The sequence below is a fragment of the Coffea arabica genome, chromosome 2c (genome assembly GCF_036785885.1).
Source record: "Coffea arabica cultivar ET-39 chromosome 2c, Coffea Arabica ET-39 HiFi, whole genome shotgun sequence".
Taxonomy (NCBI): Eukaryota; Viridiplantae; Streptophyta; class Magnoliopsida; order Gentianales; family Rubiaceae; genus Coffea; species Coffea arabica.
Genome location: NC_092312.1, coordinates 33,290,263 through 33,306,621, shown reverse-complemented (window position 1 = coordinate 33,306,621; position 16,359 = coordinate 33,290,263). Strand labels below are relative to the sequence as shown.

Here is a 16,359-nt window from a genome sequence, read left to right as displayed (position 1 = left end):
GAAATGTGGGCACTGAGGGACCATGTTGTATTATTATATTGACCCTAAAAGTGACTTGAACCATGGATTGAATGAACTTCAAACGAATGAAGATATGCAAGAATTCTGTGATTGAGTGTATGAGTACAAGTTGATGGAGGTTTACTACGATCACTTGACATTAGAAGAAATATATGAGCTTGATAGGCAAAAGAAAGTGTAGATGGAGGAACTGTTGAGGAAATCTACGGTTGTCATAGAGGAGATTGAAGATGTTATTGATGTAGCTCCAAAAAAAACCAGGGAGACCTCGTGCTAGGAAAAAAGCTATTGTTGCTCAGGAGTGGAAGCATGATTATCCAATTCGAGAGTCCAGAAATAGTACTACAATTGTGAAACCAGTTGTAGAAGTAAACAGGGCAAATGAGGTAGGAAATGGTATTGTTGAAAAAGCCATTCACGATGAAATGCATAATAGGACTGAGTATGATTCGAGTTTTGATCATAGAAGAGATTTTACTGATTGCAATGAATATTGTTAAGATGAACAAATGTATCAACAAGAGTGTGAGCAGCATATGAAGATCTAAAACTCTTTTGTTGGGCCGCAAAAAAGGGCCAATTAGGATGGCCACCTCCAATAAAGTCCCTTCAACATAATGAAGCTGTTCATATGCTTGTTGGGTGGGAAATAATGACAATATAATACTTTTTAATCAAACTTGAAGGAGAGAAAATAGAGTTGCTATTCATGTCACATCTATATCATTTCCCACCCAACAAGCATATGAATTTTCTCCCCAAAATAAAGCCACACCATATGCCTTAGTCTATGGTGTAGAAGTTGTTCTGCCCCTTGAGCAACAAATTCCTTCTTTGAGAATTGCTATCCAAGAAGGGCTCACGGAGGAAGAAAATGTTCGCCTGCGCCTTGAAGAATTGGAAGCTTTGGATGAAAAGAGATTGGAGGCCCGACAAAATTTGGGCCAATATTATATGGGCTATTAAATCAAATCAAATCCATAATGTCCGCTTAAGTTGGAGTGAATTAATTGATTTATTAATTCACAATGGACTATTTGGGTTGGCCCATTATTTAAACCCAAGTTAAATGGATTTCTTGGGTAACAAGTGATCCAAAATGCAGGAAGATTTCTGGAGGGTTTTCTTGAAGATTTAGCCTACATACTTTGGCTATAAATAAAGGTCTTCCCTCAAGGCAAAGACACAAGAAAATTCCTAACTTTCGGAGAAACTCTGTCAAATTTTCTCAAGAGCTTTCTTCCTCAAATCCAAGTCCAATTCAAATCAAACAAATCCTCCTGCTATCGGTGTTGAAGACTTGAAGTTCCAAGTGTTTGACGCCATCATCAAATCAATTGTTTTCTACGCCAAAATTGTAGGAAACACCCTTTCGATTGGAGAACAAGTCCTTTCGACCCTTCAATTGAAGCTATTTGAAGAAAAGAATCAGGGAATTAATTTTTTTGATTCAAGAACTTTCAGAGATTGTAACCCGCTTATTATTTGATTTAATCAATTTGATATTTGTGCAAGTTTTCTTGTCTTTTATTTTAGGCAACAAAATTTGTGCTTACAAAGAGGTTGTGAGGTTTTAAACATTTTAAGGGTATAAAGTGATATTAAGAGAAACATTAGGCGAGGCTTTCAAAATTTTACCGTTTTCATTTTTTCGTTATTTTCTTGATCTTTCGTTCCCGGTTTTTTTCCCTCCGATTTATAATTAAGCCGGTTTCGACCGGTTGCCAACCATATCCCTTTTGACAACTCCCGGTTTGCTAAGTAGCTTCATAATTCGGAATTTCACATTTCCCTCCTTTTATCATTTCCCCAATTCAAAATCAAAACCCTAAAATCAACAAATCCCTCAAGAAGTTCATCGGCTTGTGTAGGAATTTACATGAATATGTTATAATCGAAATAGATATGACGACGAAGGTGTTTAAAGGTGAGAATGTTTTCATGTCAAGGAACTTGGTTCCTCCAGAGTTGTTCGATTCACTTCACGATGCTCTCAAGCTCAACGGAGCCCAGGTTTTGCTTTGTTGCGATCCATCACGCAATGCTCCTAATGATTTCCACGTCATTTCCTCTGCCGATCATGTAATTCGTATCTCCACTTAAATTTTGTCACAATGTTATCTGCTGGATTGGAGTTATTGTTTTGATGATTGGCTAATTTTTATTTATTTTTTGTTTGCTTGCTTGATTTAATAGGAGAAATTTGAGGATCTTCGAGCAAAGGGATGTAATTTATTGGGTATGATTGTTATATTAGTCCAAGTATTGTTATTTGTTCGGGTTTGGCAGCATTTATTGAAGACTTTTCTGCCCAGCATAAATTGGACTATTTTGTTAGTACTTTGATTGTAATGTATTAAGTTTTGGGGAGAAAATTCATATGCTTGTTGGGTGGGAAATGATATAGATGTGACATGAATAGCAGCTCTATTTTCTCTCCTTCAAGTTTGATTAAAAAGTATTATATTGTCATTATTTACCGAAAAAGATGACTAGAAAGTGTATAACAAGTAACAATAAGGAAAAAAATAAAAAACTTGTATGCTTTTTGGGTAGAAAATGATGTGAAATGTAAATGGCAAGTAGTTTTTCTGTGATTTTCTTTAATTTGGATTGGAAAGTACTAAATTGTGGCATTTAGGGAAAAAAAGAAAAGAGCGAAAATGTTAAACAATAAGAGAAAAGAGCAAATTGGTATTTGTGTTTGTTGGAGACAATACAAGTTTGAGATGACTAATTTTTGTCTTTTTGGGTTTTGATACTAATGCAAGTTATAGATTTGGTGGTTAGTATTCATCCGACCTTCTTTGCTATATATCCAGTTGATTGTTGTTCTTCTTTTTTCTGCACTTCAAGTTGGAAAAATAAACAGACACGATAAAATTTGGTAATATACTTAGATAGACTTGATGTTTTAGCTCTGTTGTAGGCTAGTTGTACCATTTTATCTACCTAAAAGATATGAAAGCGTTTCTCTTTTGCTTTTCAAACATTTTCTCATCTTGAACATTGGGATTTTATGATGGAGTGACTGGGGAGCTGATCTTATAACATTAAAAAGACTCGGTCCTTTTACCTTACTTCATATTTAAAACCTAATTGTTTATTTTGCAACTAAAAGCTTCTTGATAGGAAACAGTTGAACCTTGCTGACCTTGCTTGCTTATGATGATGTACTCTTTGCATATAGGTCCCCAGTGTGTGCTTTCCTGTGCAAAGGAACATAGGCCGCTACCTAAACAGGGATTCACTTGTTGCCTGGCAATGGATGGGGTTAAACTGCTCACATCTGGTTTTGAGATGGATGAAAGGGTATTATACGTCATAGATGTTAATATGAGTATTGATTCTGTAGCAAGAATAGGATTAAGGGATGCTTACACACCTTCTTGTAACAGAATGCTTGCTAAACTTCTCTGATTGTTTTAGTCTTTGTGGTGACTCTTTTAATGCCACAAAGAAGTTTGAATATCTTCTGCTTTGCTCTAAAGGAGATATGCTACCTTCCCTGACATTTTGGGCATGCTTAGTGCACTGGCACATAATACACGGAATGTCCTGGCAGCTAGAGAGATTTTGCGTCTATAGATTCCTTGAACCATTGTCTAGTTGCTTTTCTGTTGCAAAATATCAAGTGGATAGATGTCCCATTGTGCTGGAAAGGGAAAAGAAAGAATCTGCTTCTCAAGTCAAATAGATGTTTAATAAAAAGCTTTTTGTACTGAGATTCTGTTTAATTCTGTTATTGAAGATGTAAGTGGAACTTTGTGATGATTTTCGTTCAGGTTTGGCTTGATTGAAGTTACTAGTTTTGCAGTATTAATATTTTTTTTAGGTGATTGCTGTTTTGTATTGCTGAGTGCTTCATGTCAGGGGTTCCTTTCTCACTAGGTTGTATAATATATGTGCTTCCCCACAACCCTCCCTTCTGCCTTTGGTAACTTCATATTGACTATAGATGTTTACTCTGTAAGCTTTTTAGCCCCTTTGTGATTGTATGTCTTGTAGGCTGAAATTGCGAAATTGGTCACTTCTATGGGAGGAGTTTTGCAAACCAAAGCATCAATGGATGTCAACTTTGTTATTGTAAAGAATGTTTTGGCTGCAAAATACAAGGTTGGTATTTTCAGTTTATGTTTATTTATTGTCCTTACTAAGAAGCATTCGGCTTGCAGGATGTGAAGTGGATATGAGGTCATGTGCATTTAGTTATTATTAAAATTTTTGGTGCATGCATTCAGTTATTTATCTCCTCTGAAACATGATTTTGGGATTGTAGATGTTCCAATGTTCAGATCTTTTGTTACTTGCTAACCTGAGTTCACTGGTGATTTATTATGCAGAGTTTTATCCTGCAAAGTTTATTTGGTTTGTGCTTACTTGTTTGCTGGTATATTCATTGTGGAATATCATTTTTCTTGGCTACTGGTACTTCATTTAATTAAGGACCTTTTTATGCTATTTTCAGAGAGCGAAGTTTTTGGTAGAATATTAAATGATCAATGGAGTATGGAACTTTCTGGAACTTGAAATTATTCTAGATATTTGATCAATGGAGCTTTAGTTAGCCTGGAAAGGGAAAGGACATTTTATTTTATTTTATTTTATTCTGTTCTTGAGGTGGGGGGATGAACACTTAATTTAACAGACCCAATTTCAGATGTTTGATATATGCTTACTATATTTCTCCTAATTTTATGATGTTATATATTAAATTCAAAGTGATACTAGTAATGATAAGACAAGAAGCAAACAGATTACTGACATTGACCTACTAGTAAATGGATTCAATTATGGATAATTACATGCTAGACAGAACTTATTTTTCATTATTTTGGTGAAGCTACCTTAAGAAGAGTAAAAGCTTTTTTAGGAGGATCTGTCAGGCATGCTTTTAGGATAACATGCTAAAAAGTTTTGATTCACTTGGAAAGAGAAGAAAGATGATTCTCTTTACATTTAAAAGTGATACCAGATGCTGTTTTGCAATATAACATGTTGCTGAGTGCAGTCTCATTTGAGTGTAACTTTGTTCAATCTCTAATATTCATCAAAGGGGAGAAAGGGAAATCTATTACTTGTTAGACAGATTAAATAGTGGAAAAATGTCTAGTTGTATACTAGCATTAATTATTACTTTACTCATAAGAACTTGCATATGAGAATGTACTCGTAAAATATGTTATTAATACTTTTGGAATCATGTATGCTAAGAGGTATTACAGCAACTCTATTATGATATTTTAATTTTCTCAGAAAAATAGTTACAAAAAAATAGTGATATATGATTCTATGACTTGTAAAACTTTTATGTTTATGGAAAGATTGAGGTCAAGGTTGTTATTCTTTAATTTGCTTCATCAACCAATGCATTTTTCTTTGTTTATGCTTAGAAATTTCTAAAATGTTCTATATTTGATGCACTTAAGTTTCAAATTGACCTTCCAATAACTGTAGCATGTCATACTAATCTTTATACAGAGACATGCAATATTTATGATTAGTTTGCGTATCTATTTCTGTTTTATATTTTTCGTCTCTAGTAATAAACACTCATTAGGTCCTCTTTTGAGATACCATGGAGCTGGTAGTTTAAGACAGTTTTTCAGTAATCTGCAAGCTCAGGTAGCTTCTGTTATCTGTGATTTGAATTGGATATGGCAAAAGAAAACGATCTGCTGTTGTGGAAGAGATAATGCAAGACCTTACTCATTCTGACTACTTAGATTCTTCAAATCAAGATCTCCTAAGATGGTTAGCTGACAGTGCTGGTGTTTTCTCTGTTAAATCAGCTATAAAGCGAAGACCTTATTTGGCTATTGTTTCATGGCATTATCTAGGATGGCCCAAGAGTTGTATTCCTGCACATTGTTCATTATGTTGGTCCTTTATAGGAATAAATTGAGTTCTGAAGGTCGGTTGATTCTTCTTCTTCTTCTTCTTCTTGTTTTTTTTTTTTTGGGGAAAGGGGTGGGGGGGTGATAAATAATATGTGGAACCCTTTGTGTAGCGTTGAAGCTGAATCTAGTCATCACTTGTTTTTTGAGTGTCCCACTTTAGATCTTGGTCCAGAATTCAAACTTGTTGTTTGGTGTAGAGAGGATTTATGCCGGAAGCAGGAACTGGTATGGTTTGATCAAATCGGAGGGGGGGAGTCTTTTTGCAACCCGACCAGAAGGTTGGTATTGGGAATTGGAAAATCAGATTTTGAAGGAGCAAAAGAGGAGTACTCACTAAGCTAGTGATTAAGGAGAATAGGAGCTATATAGCCTCTTGGAAAAATGTGCTGAGGAGAATCAGAAACTAAGGGCCTGTTTGGAACCTGAGTTTTTTGGGAGTTTGTCTAAAACTTTACTGTAGTGCACTGTAGAAGTTTTTGAAAAAATTTTGTAGAAGTTTTTGTTAGGTGAAAAATTTTGTAAAAATTTTTGTAAGGTGAAAAAATTTTTTTTTCTTTTTTTTTTCTTTCCCTTTCTTTTTCTTTTTCTTTTTCTTTCTTTCCTTTTTCTTTTCTTTCCTCTCTTTTTCTTTTTCTTCTTCTTCTTCTTCTTCTTCCCGTTACCTCCACCACCCCCAGCTGCAACTCCACCTCCCGCCGTCCCCCTCTGCCCCGTCCCCCTCCCCCCGCCTTCCCTCTCTCCCCCGCCGTCCCCCTCCCCCCGCAGCCTCTCTCTCCCCCGCCTTCCCCCCCGCAACCCCCCTCTGCCCCTCCCCCCGCCTTCCCTCTCTCCCCTGCCGTCCCCCTCCCTGCCGCCTTCCCCCTCCCCCCGCCTTCCCTCTCTCCCTCGCATTCCCCCTCCCCCCGCTGCCTCTCTCTCCCCCGCCTTCCCCCCCGCAGCCACCCTCTGCCCCTCCCCCCGCCTTCCCTCTCTCCCCCGCCGTCCCCCTCCCTGCCCCCTTCCCCCTCCCCCCGCCGCCTCTCTCTCCCCCATCTTCCCCCGACGCAGCCCCCCTCTGCCTCTTCCCCCTCCCCCCGCCTTCCCTCTCTCCCCCGCCGCCCCCCGCCGCCCCTTCCCCCTCCCCCCTCTGCCCCCCTGGCCGCCCCTTCCCCCGGCCAAAAAACCTCGTGCGTAGCTTGTCTCCAAACTTATCCGCCTACCAGCGAGACGATCTAGCTTGTTCACCTGCGATGAAGCAACAGGAAGCCTGCCTTCTGTCCGTTGAGCTGAGGAAGAACCTAGCACTTTTTCAGTTTGTCTTACGCGAGGACGGGCAATCACTTTTTTTTTGAGTTTTTGAGTTTTTTGCCAAAACGACGCAGTTTCAATTAAAAGTTTCAGACAAGTCCAAGAAATTTTTGTAGAGTTTTTTGGGTTCCTGTAGCAAAAGTTGTTAAAAAACTAGTAGCAAACAAACTTGCTAAAAAACCTACGTTCCAAACAGGGCCTAAGTTTGTAGTGGAGTTTTAACCAGCAAATTTTCGCGAAACTGTGATGAGATGGGTACTGATCTTTAAAGTTTTGCTGTTTGTTTTTCTACTTGGTTTGCTGGTCAAAACTTGTGCTGCAGCTTTTCCAGTTAATATTAAACTTGGGTTGGTTTATGCTTATTCAATGTTTTGCTTGCAACTTATTGCCTCTTTTCTTGCTTTTGTTATGTTATTTTTCATGGCATAGAAATATGGATGCTCATTCTTTTTCTTCATTTCACTGCTTTTGACCAAGGTGGCCTGTGTGCAAATTTCCCAGTTGAAAGAGCCTGCATGACCAAAATCAACATTTTGATTCATATTCTTCTGTCTTATAGTTTACTCTGCAGTTTCTTGCATTTATTTTACTAACTGGAGTCTTTCTCTTTTACCATCTTTTGCTTTTTAGTGGGCTTTAAATGTTCTAAAGAAACCAATTGTTACCATCAATTGGCTGCATCAGTGCTGGAGAGAGCACAGAGTTGTCCCTCAAGATTCATTTCGAGTTCCTCCTTTCTCTGGGTTGACAGTGTGTGTCAGCAGGATTCCAGCAGGTTGGAAATTTGAACAACATAAATAGATCATATTCTGCAGTGAATATTTCTAGTTTGGTAGTTAATATGCTTGCCTTTTTCAGATGAGCGGAAGCAGCTGGAACAGCTCATCTTACAAAATGGTGGCAAATATTCTGCTGAACTGACTAGAAAGTGCACACATTTAGTCTCTGACATATCCTTTATACAATATCTTTCATAGAGTTTTATTGGACACAAGCTTGCGATATAACTTTGGAATAAGAAATAGTAGGTTTTCCTAAAAGATTCTCTTTGCACTAGCAAATTTACCATTTGTAGCTGTGACGTCATATGCTAATATATAATCCATTCTTCATCCTTCCTTCCCCCCCGGGGTGGATTGTGGTACATTTAAATTGGTCTTTCCTTGTCCTGATTGGCACAGCTCTGGGATATGAACATAGCTTGGTTCTCTGTATATTGTCTAATCTTTTGTAACTTATGCCTTTTTACATTCTTCTGGTTCTGAAGCAATGCATACCTTTAATTTGTTCAATTTCTGCAAAGTTCATTGTTAACTTTGTTCTTGTGGATGGATACTGTGTAGTGCTAATGTTCTGGTTGTTTATTCTCTTTTTCTTCTCTGCCCCCCATGGTATGAGTTGTATTATCTCCAAAGACCAAGTATGGGTTAACTGTAAGAAAGATGGCAATGCCTTAATGAGGAGTCCAATTCATGCTATTCATTCCTCACTGGTTTATACAGTAGATATATTTGTTTCTTAGGGGAATTAGATGTTCCTTGACTATTCATACGCTCCTGAAGGTGACAAGTATAAGGTTGCTAAAAGATGGGGTCACATACATATCATATCAAGGAAATGGTTTGATCAATCTGTTGCTAGAAGAGGTAATGCTTAATGTCTTATGCAGCAATCTGCAGTTGGTGGCATGGTTTTCGGCACATTAGTATGAGTTTCTATAGTAATTTTTTCCCCTCTTTGGTGCTGACATTAATTTTTCTGTTTTTCTCCTTTTCTTTTCGGGGTGAATAGCATGCCTTAATGAGGAGTCCTATCCTGTTCAGGGTAGTTCTATGAAAACTGTCAGAAAGATGGCAATGCCTAGTCAAGATAAGAGTCTTGGAAATTCCCAATGTGAGGCATCATCTGCAGGCACTGCTTCAGACCCACATGTCAGGCAGTATGCTCAGAAACCAGAACCAAGTTCAGAAGCTAATATCTCACATGACATGTCTTCTGCGTTTTGTGATGCTCCTACCTTTACAAGAGAAGAGGACAATGGACAATCTGCTGAACAGCTAAAAAACAATTCCAATGTTGATGGGTGTGTTGCTGATGACTCTCAAACCGAGGATGACTTGTACTTGTCGGTTTGCAGAATTATGCTTGTTGGTTTTAATGCTGACAATATGCGTAAATTGGTCAGCATGGTTCGTAGAGGAGGTGGTTCTCGTTATATGTCCTTCAATGAAAAATTGACACACATAATTGTTGGTACTCCATCAGAGAGGTAAGATGCTGTGAGTTGATTCAAATTATTGAATTCTTTGCATCTATTATCATGATTGCAAATGAGACAGTATCTAGCTTTTCTAAATGTTATTATTTTGAATTCTTGAAACTCAGGAACTTCTATGGCAATGATAATTCCCTGGTATCAGTAGAAAGTTTAAATATATTGGATTAATTTGTCGTTTCTGTACTTGTGAGCTTGTTCAGTTTTGACTATTCCGTGGGTGTTAGTGCTGAAATTGATGTTTGTGTGGTCTGTTGTGTAGACATTGCAAGGTTTTTGAGCTAATTCAATTTGTGTAGTGACATTCTAATATGGACTTGAAAGTACTCTTGGTGTTTGCATTTATATGTACCTCTGTCTTAAGTTAATCCTTTTTTTGTTGATATTTGGCACAAAGCAATCTATTCGAAGTTGGAAACTTTTAAACAAATGTCACAGCAAAAGTATAATTGTTTAGTGTGACCATAATATTTGATAAGTACTCCATCCTGGCTCTTAATTTGGGAAACAATTCTTATGGCATCAATAGCCCTACACCAAGATTATAACTTCTGGAATTGCTGTTTGTATCACTTAAGCATTGCTGGAATTCATGCAAAGTGGAAGCAAATAGAAATTTATCCTCCCTGATTTTGTTGTCTACTCTTATTGCTTTGTAATCAATTATTACTTGTTGATGTTTGGCTCTCCATCTCTCCCCTTTTTGCAGTTTCTCTTTGTATTGTCTTATCCATTTTTTTTAATAATTTGAGTAGGATGCGGATACTTGTTGCTATGGTTATATAGAATGGTGCTTTGAAATGTTTATTATATGGCCTGTGGACAATTCAATTAGTAGCAGCCCTGTTCTTGGCAAAAGTACTATATAATTCCATCAGATGATACGTGATTTTTCGTTTTTTTTACTTTCAGGATGTCTAGAGGTTAGGAATCACTGTGCTCTCACATGCTCAACAATTTTGCAGTGAGATCAAAGAAGTAAGAAACCTTGCAGCTTTAGGTGTGATCTATGTTGTTAAAAGTGAATGGCTTGAAGATTGTGATCGTCAAAAGAAAGAAGTTCCTGTGCTTAAGAGGCACATGGCTTATGATTTAATTCTCCCAAAAGGTCTGATACTAATTTTCTGAAACTTACTGTATCGTTTTTTGTTGTTTTGCTTCATTAAGTGTTAGTTCTGATCTCTGAGGCTTGATTTGTTATCTTAGTGTCTCTGAACTTTCTGTTGATTGATTATTATTTCTCTTCTTATTCCTAGATACCATTAACTCCAACAAAAGATCGTTCATGGCCATGAATGAAATGAGACAGGGATCCTCTGTTCAACCTATCCTGCCTGATGATCACATTGTAAAATATACAAATTCTCAGTCTGGTGTGTCATTTGAGAAAAGAAAAGAAGTGTACAGTATCAGAAATGACGAGATGTCCTGGGTGAATACAGGAAACCTTGCTAAACAACAGCAGTCTACACAGAAGAGTGCCAGCCATGACAGAGACAACAGAATATCAGCCAATGTATTTGCTGGGAAACTGTTTTGCTTTTCTGGATCATTTCCTGCTGATCAGGTAGTCTGTTCTGCTTTTAAATGTGTGCAGACCACCTTAAGCTTTCATGCATGGGAAAATTTCTTTTACTATTGGTTCTTTTGATACAAAAGAAAGTTTGAGTAAATTATTTGGGTCTCTGCAATCTAATAAGTTGGTTTTTGGAATGGGGATGCCTTGCTAGGTTCTAGAATTTAAAATTATTGACTTGTAAGTGGTGGAGATTGACTCGTAAAACTTGAGAACTTTTATACCACAATGGCAGCAAATATTATATCTCTTCTTACTAAAGTTGAAGTCTTGCTGCTGGGCACTAAACATGTCAGAGATTAATACACTTAAGCTGGTATTACCCATTCTGGGAATAAAAAAATGAATTCAAGGACTCCTTAAACTGGCTTGTAAATTGGATGGTTTTGAGCAATATCGGCTAGGCAGGTCTATCAGTTATATTTTGAGATCAAAATGTATAGTTAGTTTGAAGTGTTAAGTGGAGTCAGAATGTCTAGAAGGTCAAGGAAACATTTCTTTTTTGGCTCCTTGTATTCATAGTTTAATCTTTTTGTCTCGTAATGTGCTTTTTCGTTCCAGTTATCTTGGGACTTTCTTTGATTCTCAGTTTTGATTTCTGTGGTCCAGAGGGCCGAAATCGTTGAATGGGTTAATCAAGGGGGAGGAGAAGTTGTGGAAAATCTGGTTGAAGGAAATACATACTTCATTGTTGAGTGTCATGGTGTGGTTCCTTCTGAGACTGATTTTTCCGGCAGTAAATACGTGTCAAGTCACTGGATCCGTTCTTCTTTAATGGTACGCAGAGTAGTATTGATTTAATGATTTTAATTTCCTTTTTCTAGAAGCCTGCAGCATGATGTTTTATTAAATACTTTAAAGGTGCTAAGTTGCTAGCTGTACTATGAGGAAACCTAATTCAATTGAAATTAGCTTGGTTGTATCTGAGGGGATTTAAAAGCTGCTTGGAGGTGGTTCTTTGGTAACTTTCATTTACCATTTGCATCTATTCCATGCTAATGATTGAAATTACGTTTGGATTGCAATTTTCCTCAGAAAAATTATTACGTTTTCCGTGAACACATTTCCCTATCACCTTTTTACCTCATATATATCAAATCGCTACAGTAATTTTTCTACAAAAAATCCAGAAAAATGCAATCCAAACGGGGTGATTATATAGAAACACAGGAGATTCCTCCACTCTGCCTGTGACCTTTATTAAAAAACCATCCAGGGGACCACAAGATTCTTTTGTTTTCAAGTCATTCTTGGATAAATGCTAACAGTGTGAACTTATTCTGTTGAAGGATGGGCACTTACTGGATGTCAGCAGTCATATCCTCTATTCTCCTCTTCCATGCCAAGTACCATTCATGAGTTTTAAGTGCTTCCGCTTCTGTGTTTCGCAATATGATGAGAAAGAAAGACTGCTGCTGAGAAATTTGTGCTTTATTCTTGGAGTCCAATTTGTTGAAAAACTGACTAAGAAAGTCACGCATTTGTTATGTAAATTCGCCAGTGGACCAAAATATGAGGCTGCTTGTAAGTGGGGGATACAGCCAGTTACTTCTGAATGGATTTATGAGTGTGTCAAGCAGGTTTGTCTGTCCTCCCTCCTGCCCCTTCCTTGCTCTCTCTCACATGCATATGCACAAAAACACATTTGGTAATCTCATTCTCTTCATTCATGTTTCTCCCAGCTACATGTTGAAATTGTTGTTAATCCAGTCTGCATATTTTGCATCTTTGGATTGGACAGAACAAGGTTGTTTCTCCAGGTCCATTTTGTCCAAAAGAAGCAACTTCTCAAGACCGAGAGACAGGAGTCTGTACTATGACACAGTATCCTACCCAAGGCATTGGGATAATATCTGGGGATGATGCATCTCAACTTCCAAGGCATTCCCAAGAGTGCAAAAGTGTAGAAACTGAAGCTTTTACCAAAAAAAGCGAGGAGATAAATTACCCAATTGGTTGTTTAAAAAAGGCAAGGACTTTTGAGGCTGACAAAACAAAATGCTCATTTTCTGAGGCAAACTTAACCCATAGCATCTGCCGGGTAAGTCCAATGGAAGAAGACGTGACAGAAAATGCTAGCAAAGTCACCACTATGGTTCCTGATGTAGCTGCTGCTATTGAGGATTTGTTAGAGCAAACGAGTAAGGTAACATTATTCTGTATATTCTTCATCAAAGGAGATGATCTTTTTGTTGGATTGCCATCTAATCTTTTGCCTTGTCTCTGATATTAGATCCATGATCAGCAATCTCCTGTTAGAAGTACGTGTGGTACAAGTGTATCCTTACATTCTTCTTTTTTAGGTTCACTACTAAAACTATAATGAGTGAATTAGCAAAGTTTATTTCTTAATTTTAGATCAGATTTTTACATCTGATTGTACTGTTCTTGGTCAAGATCGTGGAGAGCCTCAGTCCGCTCTTGGATTGCCCAAGCACTGGAAAAATAGGTGACCCTTCTTATTTAGCATTTCTTATAATTATATATGCTTCTTTTCTTGCATCTTAATTATATTTTCTGCCTTAAGAAGAATTCAAGTTGCTTTCCTTCATATTTCTCCCGTATGTATTTTGCACAATTTTATTTCTATCTGGGATTTACACTTTATTAAGGATGAGAAATAGATACCAGAGGAGGCATTTCCATGTGTGTAACTTTTGAGGAGAAAAACTGGACAAGAAACTTTAATAAGATGATGAAGGTACTTTTTTTTTTTGCTGATAATTTGTAAAGGTTTTGAGAGATGCTTTCTCTGAGAAAACTGGGGAAAGCACTCAGTAAAAGTACTTTCCATGACAGAAGACTCCTGCAAGCCATAATCTCTGTCTGTCTCTCTGTCTCTCTATTTGTGTGTCTGCGTGTGTATATGGATGTAAATGGTGTCTTTGCCCACTCAGGTTTAAGCACATTTATTTGCAGCACCTGATAAAGAGGCATAGGCAAATGATCTGTTTGCTATTAAACTTCAACCAGTTGACTGTTTCTTTATTGTGAAATTACTTTCTTTAAACTTTAACTTCATGTTTATTTTTTCCCTTGAAGTACTACTTGTGGAGCTAGTTATTTATCGTGATAAGTGAATTCCTTTTTTGTGCTTGTGTCACTACAAGAAATTTCTTTGTTTTTGGTCGATATGTTTATGGCTTGTCAGATTAATATAGTCTTAAATGGCATACGTGAGATGACTATGGTTTATCATGTAACTTCTTTTAATACTGGTTGAAGTTTTAGGCAACATGAGCTCTTCAGGAAGATTCAAGTGTCTTGAATTCCTTTACCTGGCATTACAATCATTAATATGGTCATAACCTTGTGTTGATTTTATGTTCACCTAATCTATATATTCTAGAATATATGTTTGTCTAATTCCTGTTTTCTCAAATAGCAAAGAGGAAAAGAGTTACCATCTTTAACGTTCTTCTAACACTTGGGATTTTTTTATTATGGCATCTTCAGAATCGAGATCTGACAGGTATGCTCGATAGAAAGTCTGTATGTAGACATGCTTGGTCAAAACTTTACATGTCGACATTTTCTTTGGATTCTTTTAAAATTGATTCCACCTTTGTTTGCATTATTATTACTGGCTTGCATTTTTATCCTCATGAAATTCAGCTTAATCAAATGCAGTATCCACCTTCTGTGATAGAATTATTCTTGGCATCTATCTTAGAGTTTGGACTTAGTTGTCTAGATTGTTAGCAAATAAAGTTTCCTCAATAGGTATTGTTATTGACTTGTAATGTTTTCAAACTGGAGTGGATTAGCTAGAATAATAGAATTCAAGTGGTTGTTGTTGTGATCTGTGAATTGGACTGCATTGAGAGCTAGTAAGAGATGAGAACCGTTGAGAATATCTTTGTGTTTGCTTTAGCTGTCCTTTAATTAGGATTTTGCTTTTAAATTCAAAGTTTTGCATGGTATCTTAGTCTGCACTATAAGCTATGCCTTCTTTTTCTTGAATATAGTATGTGTTAGTATTTAACTTAAGTTGGTGGATAGTTGACTCAGGAACTCAATTTGACTTCTCTGTGCTTGGAATGTTGTTTACGGATAGGCGAGTATGAATGTGCGACTAAATTCATCAATCTTCTTGTGTTTCAGGTTTGATAAAAAGGACGATTCCCATAATCCCCAGGAAGATGCCAGAACAAACGATTATGATGGCTTTACTGAAACACCAACAGAGTCTCAGGTTCGTGTTTTTCACTTGCTTTTGTTTGATTGAAATTGTCAAGTGACATTGCAACGAACATATTTCTTTAATATGCCTGTATACATATGTGCATCACGACCTCAAAGATGTTGGAAAACTATCGCTTTGTGCACTTCAAGCTGATGATCCTGCCTTGTGTCCATATTGACCAGTTGCTTATCTTCTGCAATGTTCAATTGCAGGTTGTTGGGTATGCCGATGATCTATCTGGCAGGCAAATGATAATTGATAGAGTTCGAACAAGGAATAGCATGACTTAAGCTTTGGGGCACTGAATGATAAACTTTGGACCATTTGCACTGCTCTGCAAGCAGAATGAACTTGTAGACTGGAGAATATCATGCTCTTAAGATGCTGATGGGATAGAGAGCAAGGGTGATATCAAAGCTACAAGAATAGAAAGAAATGGAAACAGAAAAAGCTTTTCACTCTCTGGATCCACAGACATTATATGAGCTGAATGATGATAACTCTACCATAGTACAAGTAATTGTCTTGGTTTTGAGGCGCTTAATTGTGCTTCGTAAACTACCCCAGCTACGATGCAGGAGTGTCGATTTAGTTGTTTTACAGGTCGAAGATGGAATTGATTTAGGCAAGTAATTGTTGTGTTACTGTACGAAGAAAACCGTTTACACTATAATTTGAGCCCACTTGGAATTGAATTGGCTGCCAAAGACTAGTCTTATGGTTTTGTAGCGTGTATGTGAATTCTAATCAGCTCCCTATACGGCAAATTCTGTATTTAAATTAGTTTCCTGCTTCTTTTCCACTCATCTTTCAGGCCCTTTAAATTTCATTGAGAAGCATGATCGCCATGGACATGTTTACCGTTCTCTGAGACTGCAACTCTGCATAACAAAATGACTTGTTCAAATGTTTTTGTATCACTTCTGTCTTTGAATTGAATTATCCGAGTCAATTTTACTTTATTACTCAGGCATAGTGATTTAAATTTGACGTATCTGGTTGCGAGTTCTGGTCTTGGGTTACTGTAAATGGCATCTGGAGTGTTAAGCAGAGATTGTTAGAGGTTGAAGAATACAACTTTGCCAAATTCGCCAATTTATTGTGATGACTATAC

At 37.2% G+C, this 16,359-nt stretch overlaps 1 protein-coding gene across 3 annotated transcripts; it reads left to right on the top strand.

Annotated features, from left to right (window-relative positions):
- Positions 1–1,682: 1,682 nt before the first annotated feature.
- LOC113727235 (uncharacterized) lies at positions 1,683–16,051 on the top strand. Of its 3 annotated transcripts, none has more exons than XM_072075785.1 (17): positions 1,683–2,103; positions 2,218–2,260; positions 3,212–3,333; positions 4,030–4,137; positions 7,839–7,983; positions 8,067–8,158; positions 8,761–8,854; positions 9,000–9,477; positions 10,449–10,591; positions 10,740–11,050; positions 11,669–11,836; positions 12,349–12,639; positions 12,801–13,205; positions 13,293–13,320; positions 13,457–13,508; positions 15,164–15,254; positions 15,458–16,051. In XM_072075785.1, the coding sequence occupies exons 1-17, from the start codon at positions 1,927–1,929 to the stop codon at positions 15,533–15,535; spliced, it is 2,826 nt and encodes a 941-aa protein (XP_071931886.1). In that variant the 5' UTR covers positions 1,683–1,926; the 3' UTR covers positions 15,536–16,051. The 3 variants fall into 3 exon arrangements, with proteins under 3 accessions (XP_071931886.1, XP_071931885.1, XP_027107071.1); XM_072075784.1 differs by having other exon boundaries at positions 13,293–13,362; XM_027251270.2 differs by having other exon boundaries at positions 1,685–2,103; positions 13,293–13,337; positions 13,423–13,508.
- The last annotated feature ends 308 nt before the right edge of the window (positions 16,052–16,359 follow it).

Excerpts from the sequence above, each read along its gene's own strand:
- LOC113727235 (XM_027251270.2), top strand. The coding sequence starts at position 1,927 with ATGACGACGAAGGTGTTTAAAGGTGAGAATGTTTTCATGTCAAGGAAC. Across the intron at positions 2,104-2,217 it reads TCATTTCCTCTGCCGATCAT|GAGAAATTTGAGGATCTTCG; the intron begins GTAATTCGTATC and ends TTGATTTAATAG. Across the intron at positions 2,261-3,211 it reads AAAGGGATGTAATTTATTGG|GTCCCCAGTGTGTGCTTTCC; the intron begins GTATGATTGTTA and ends CTTTGCATATAG.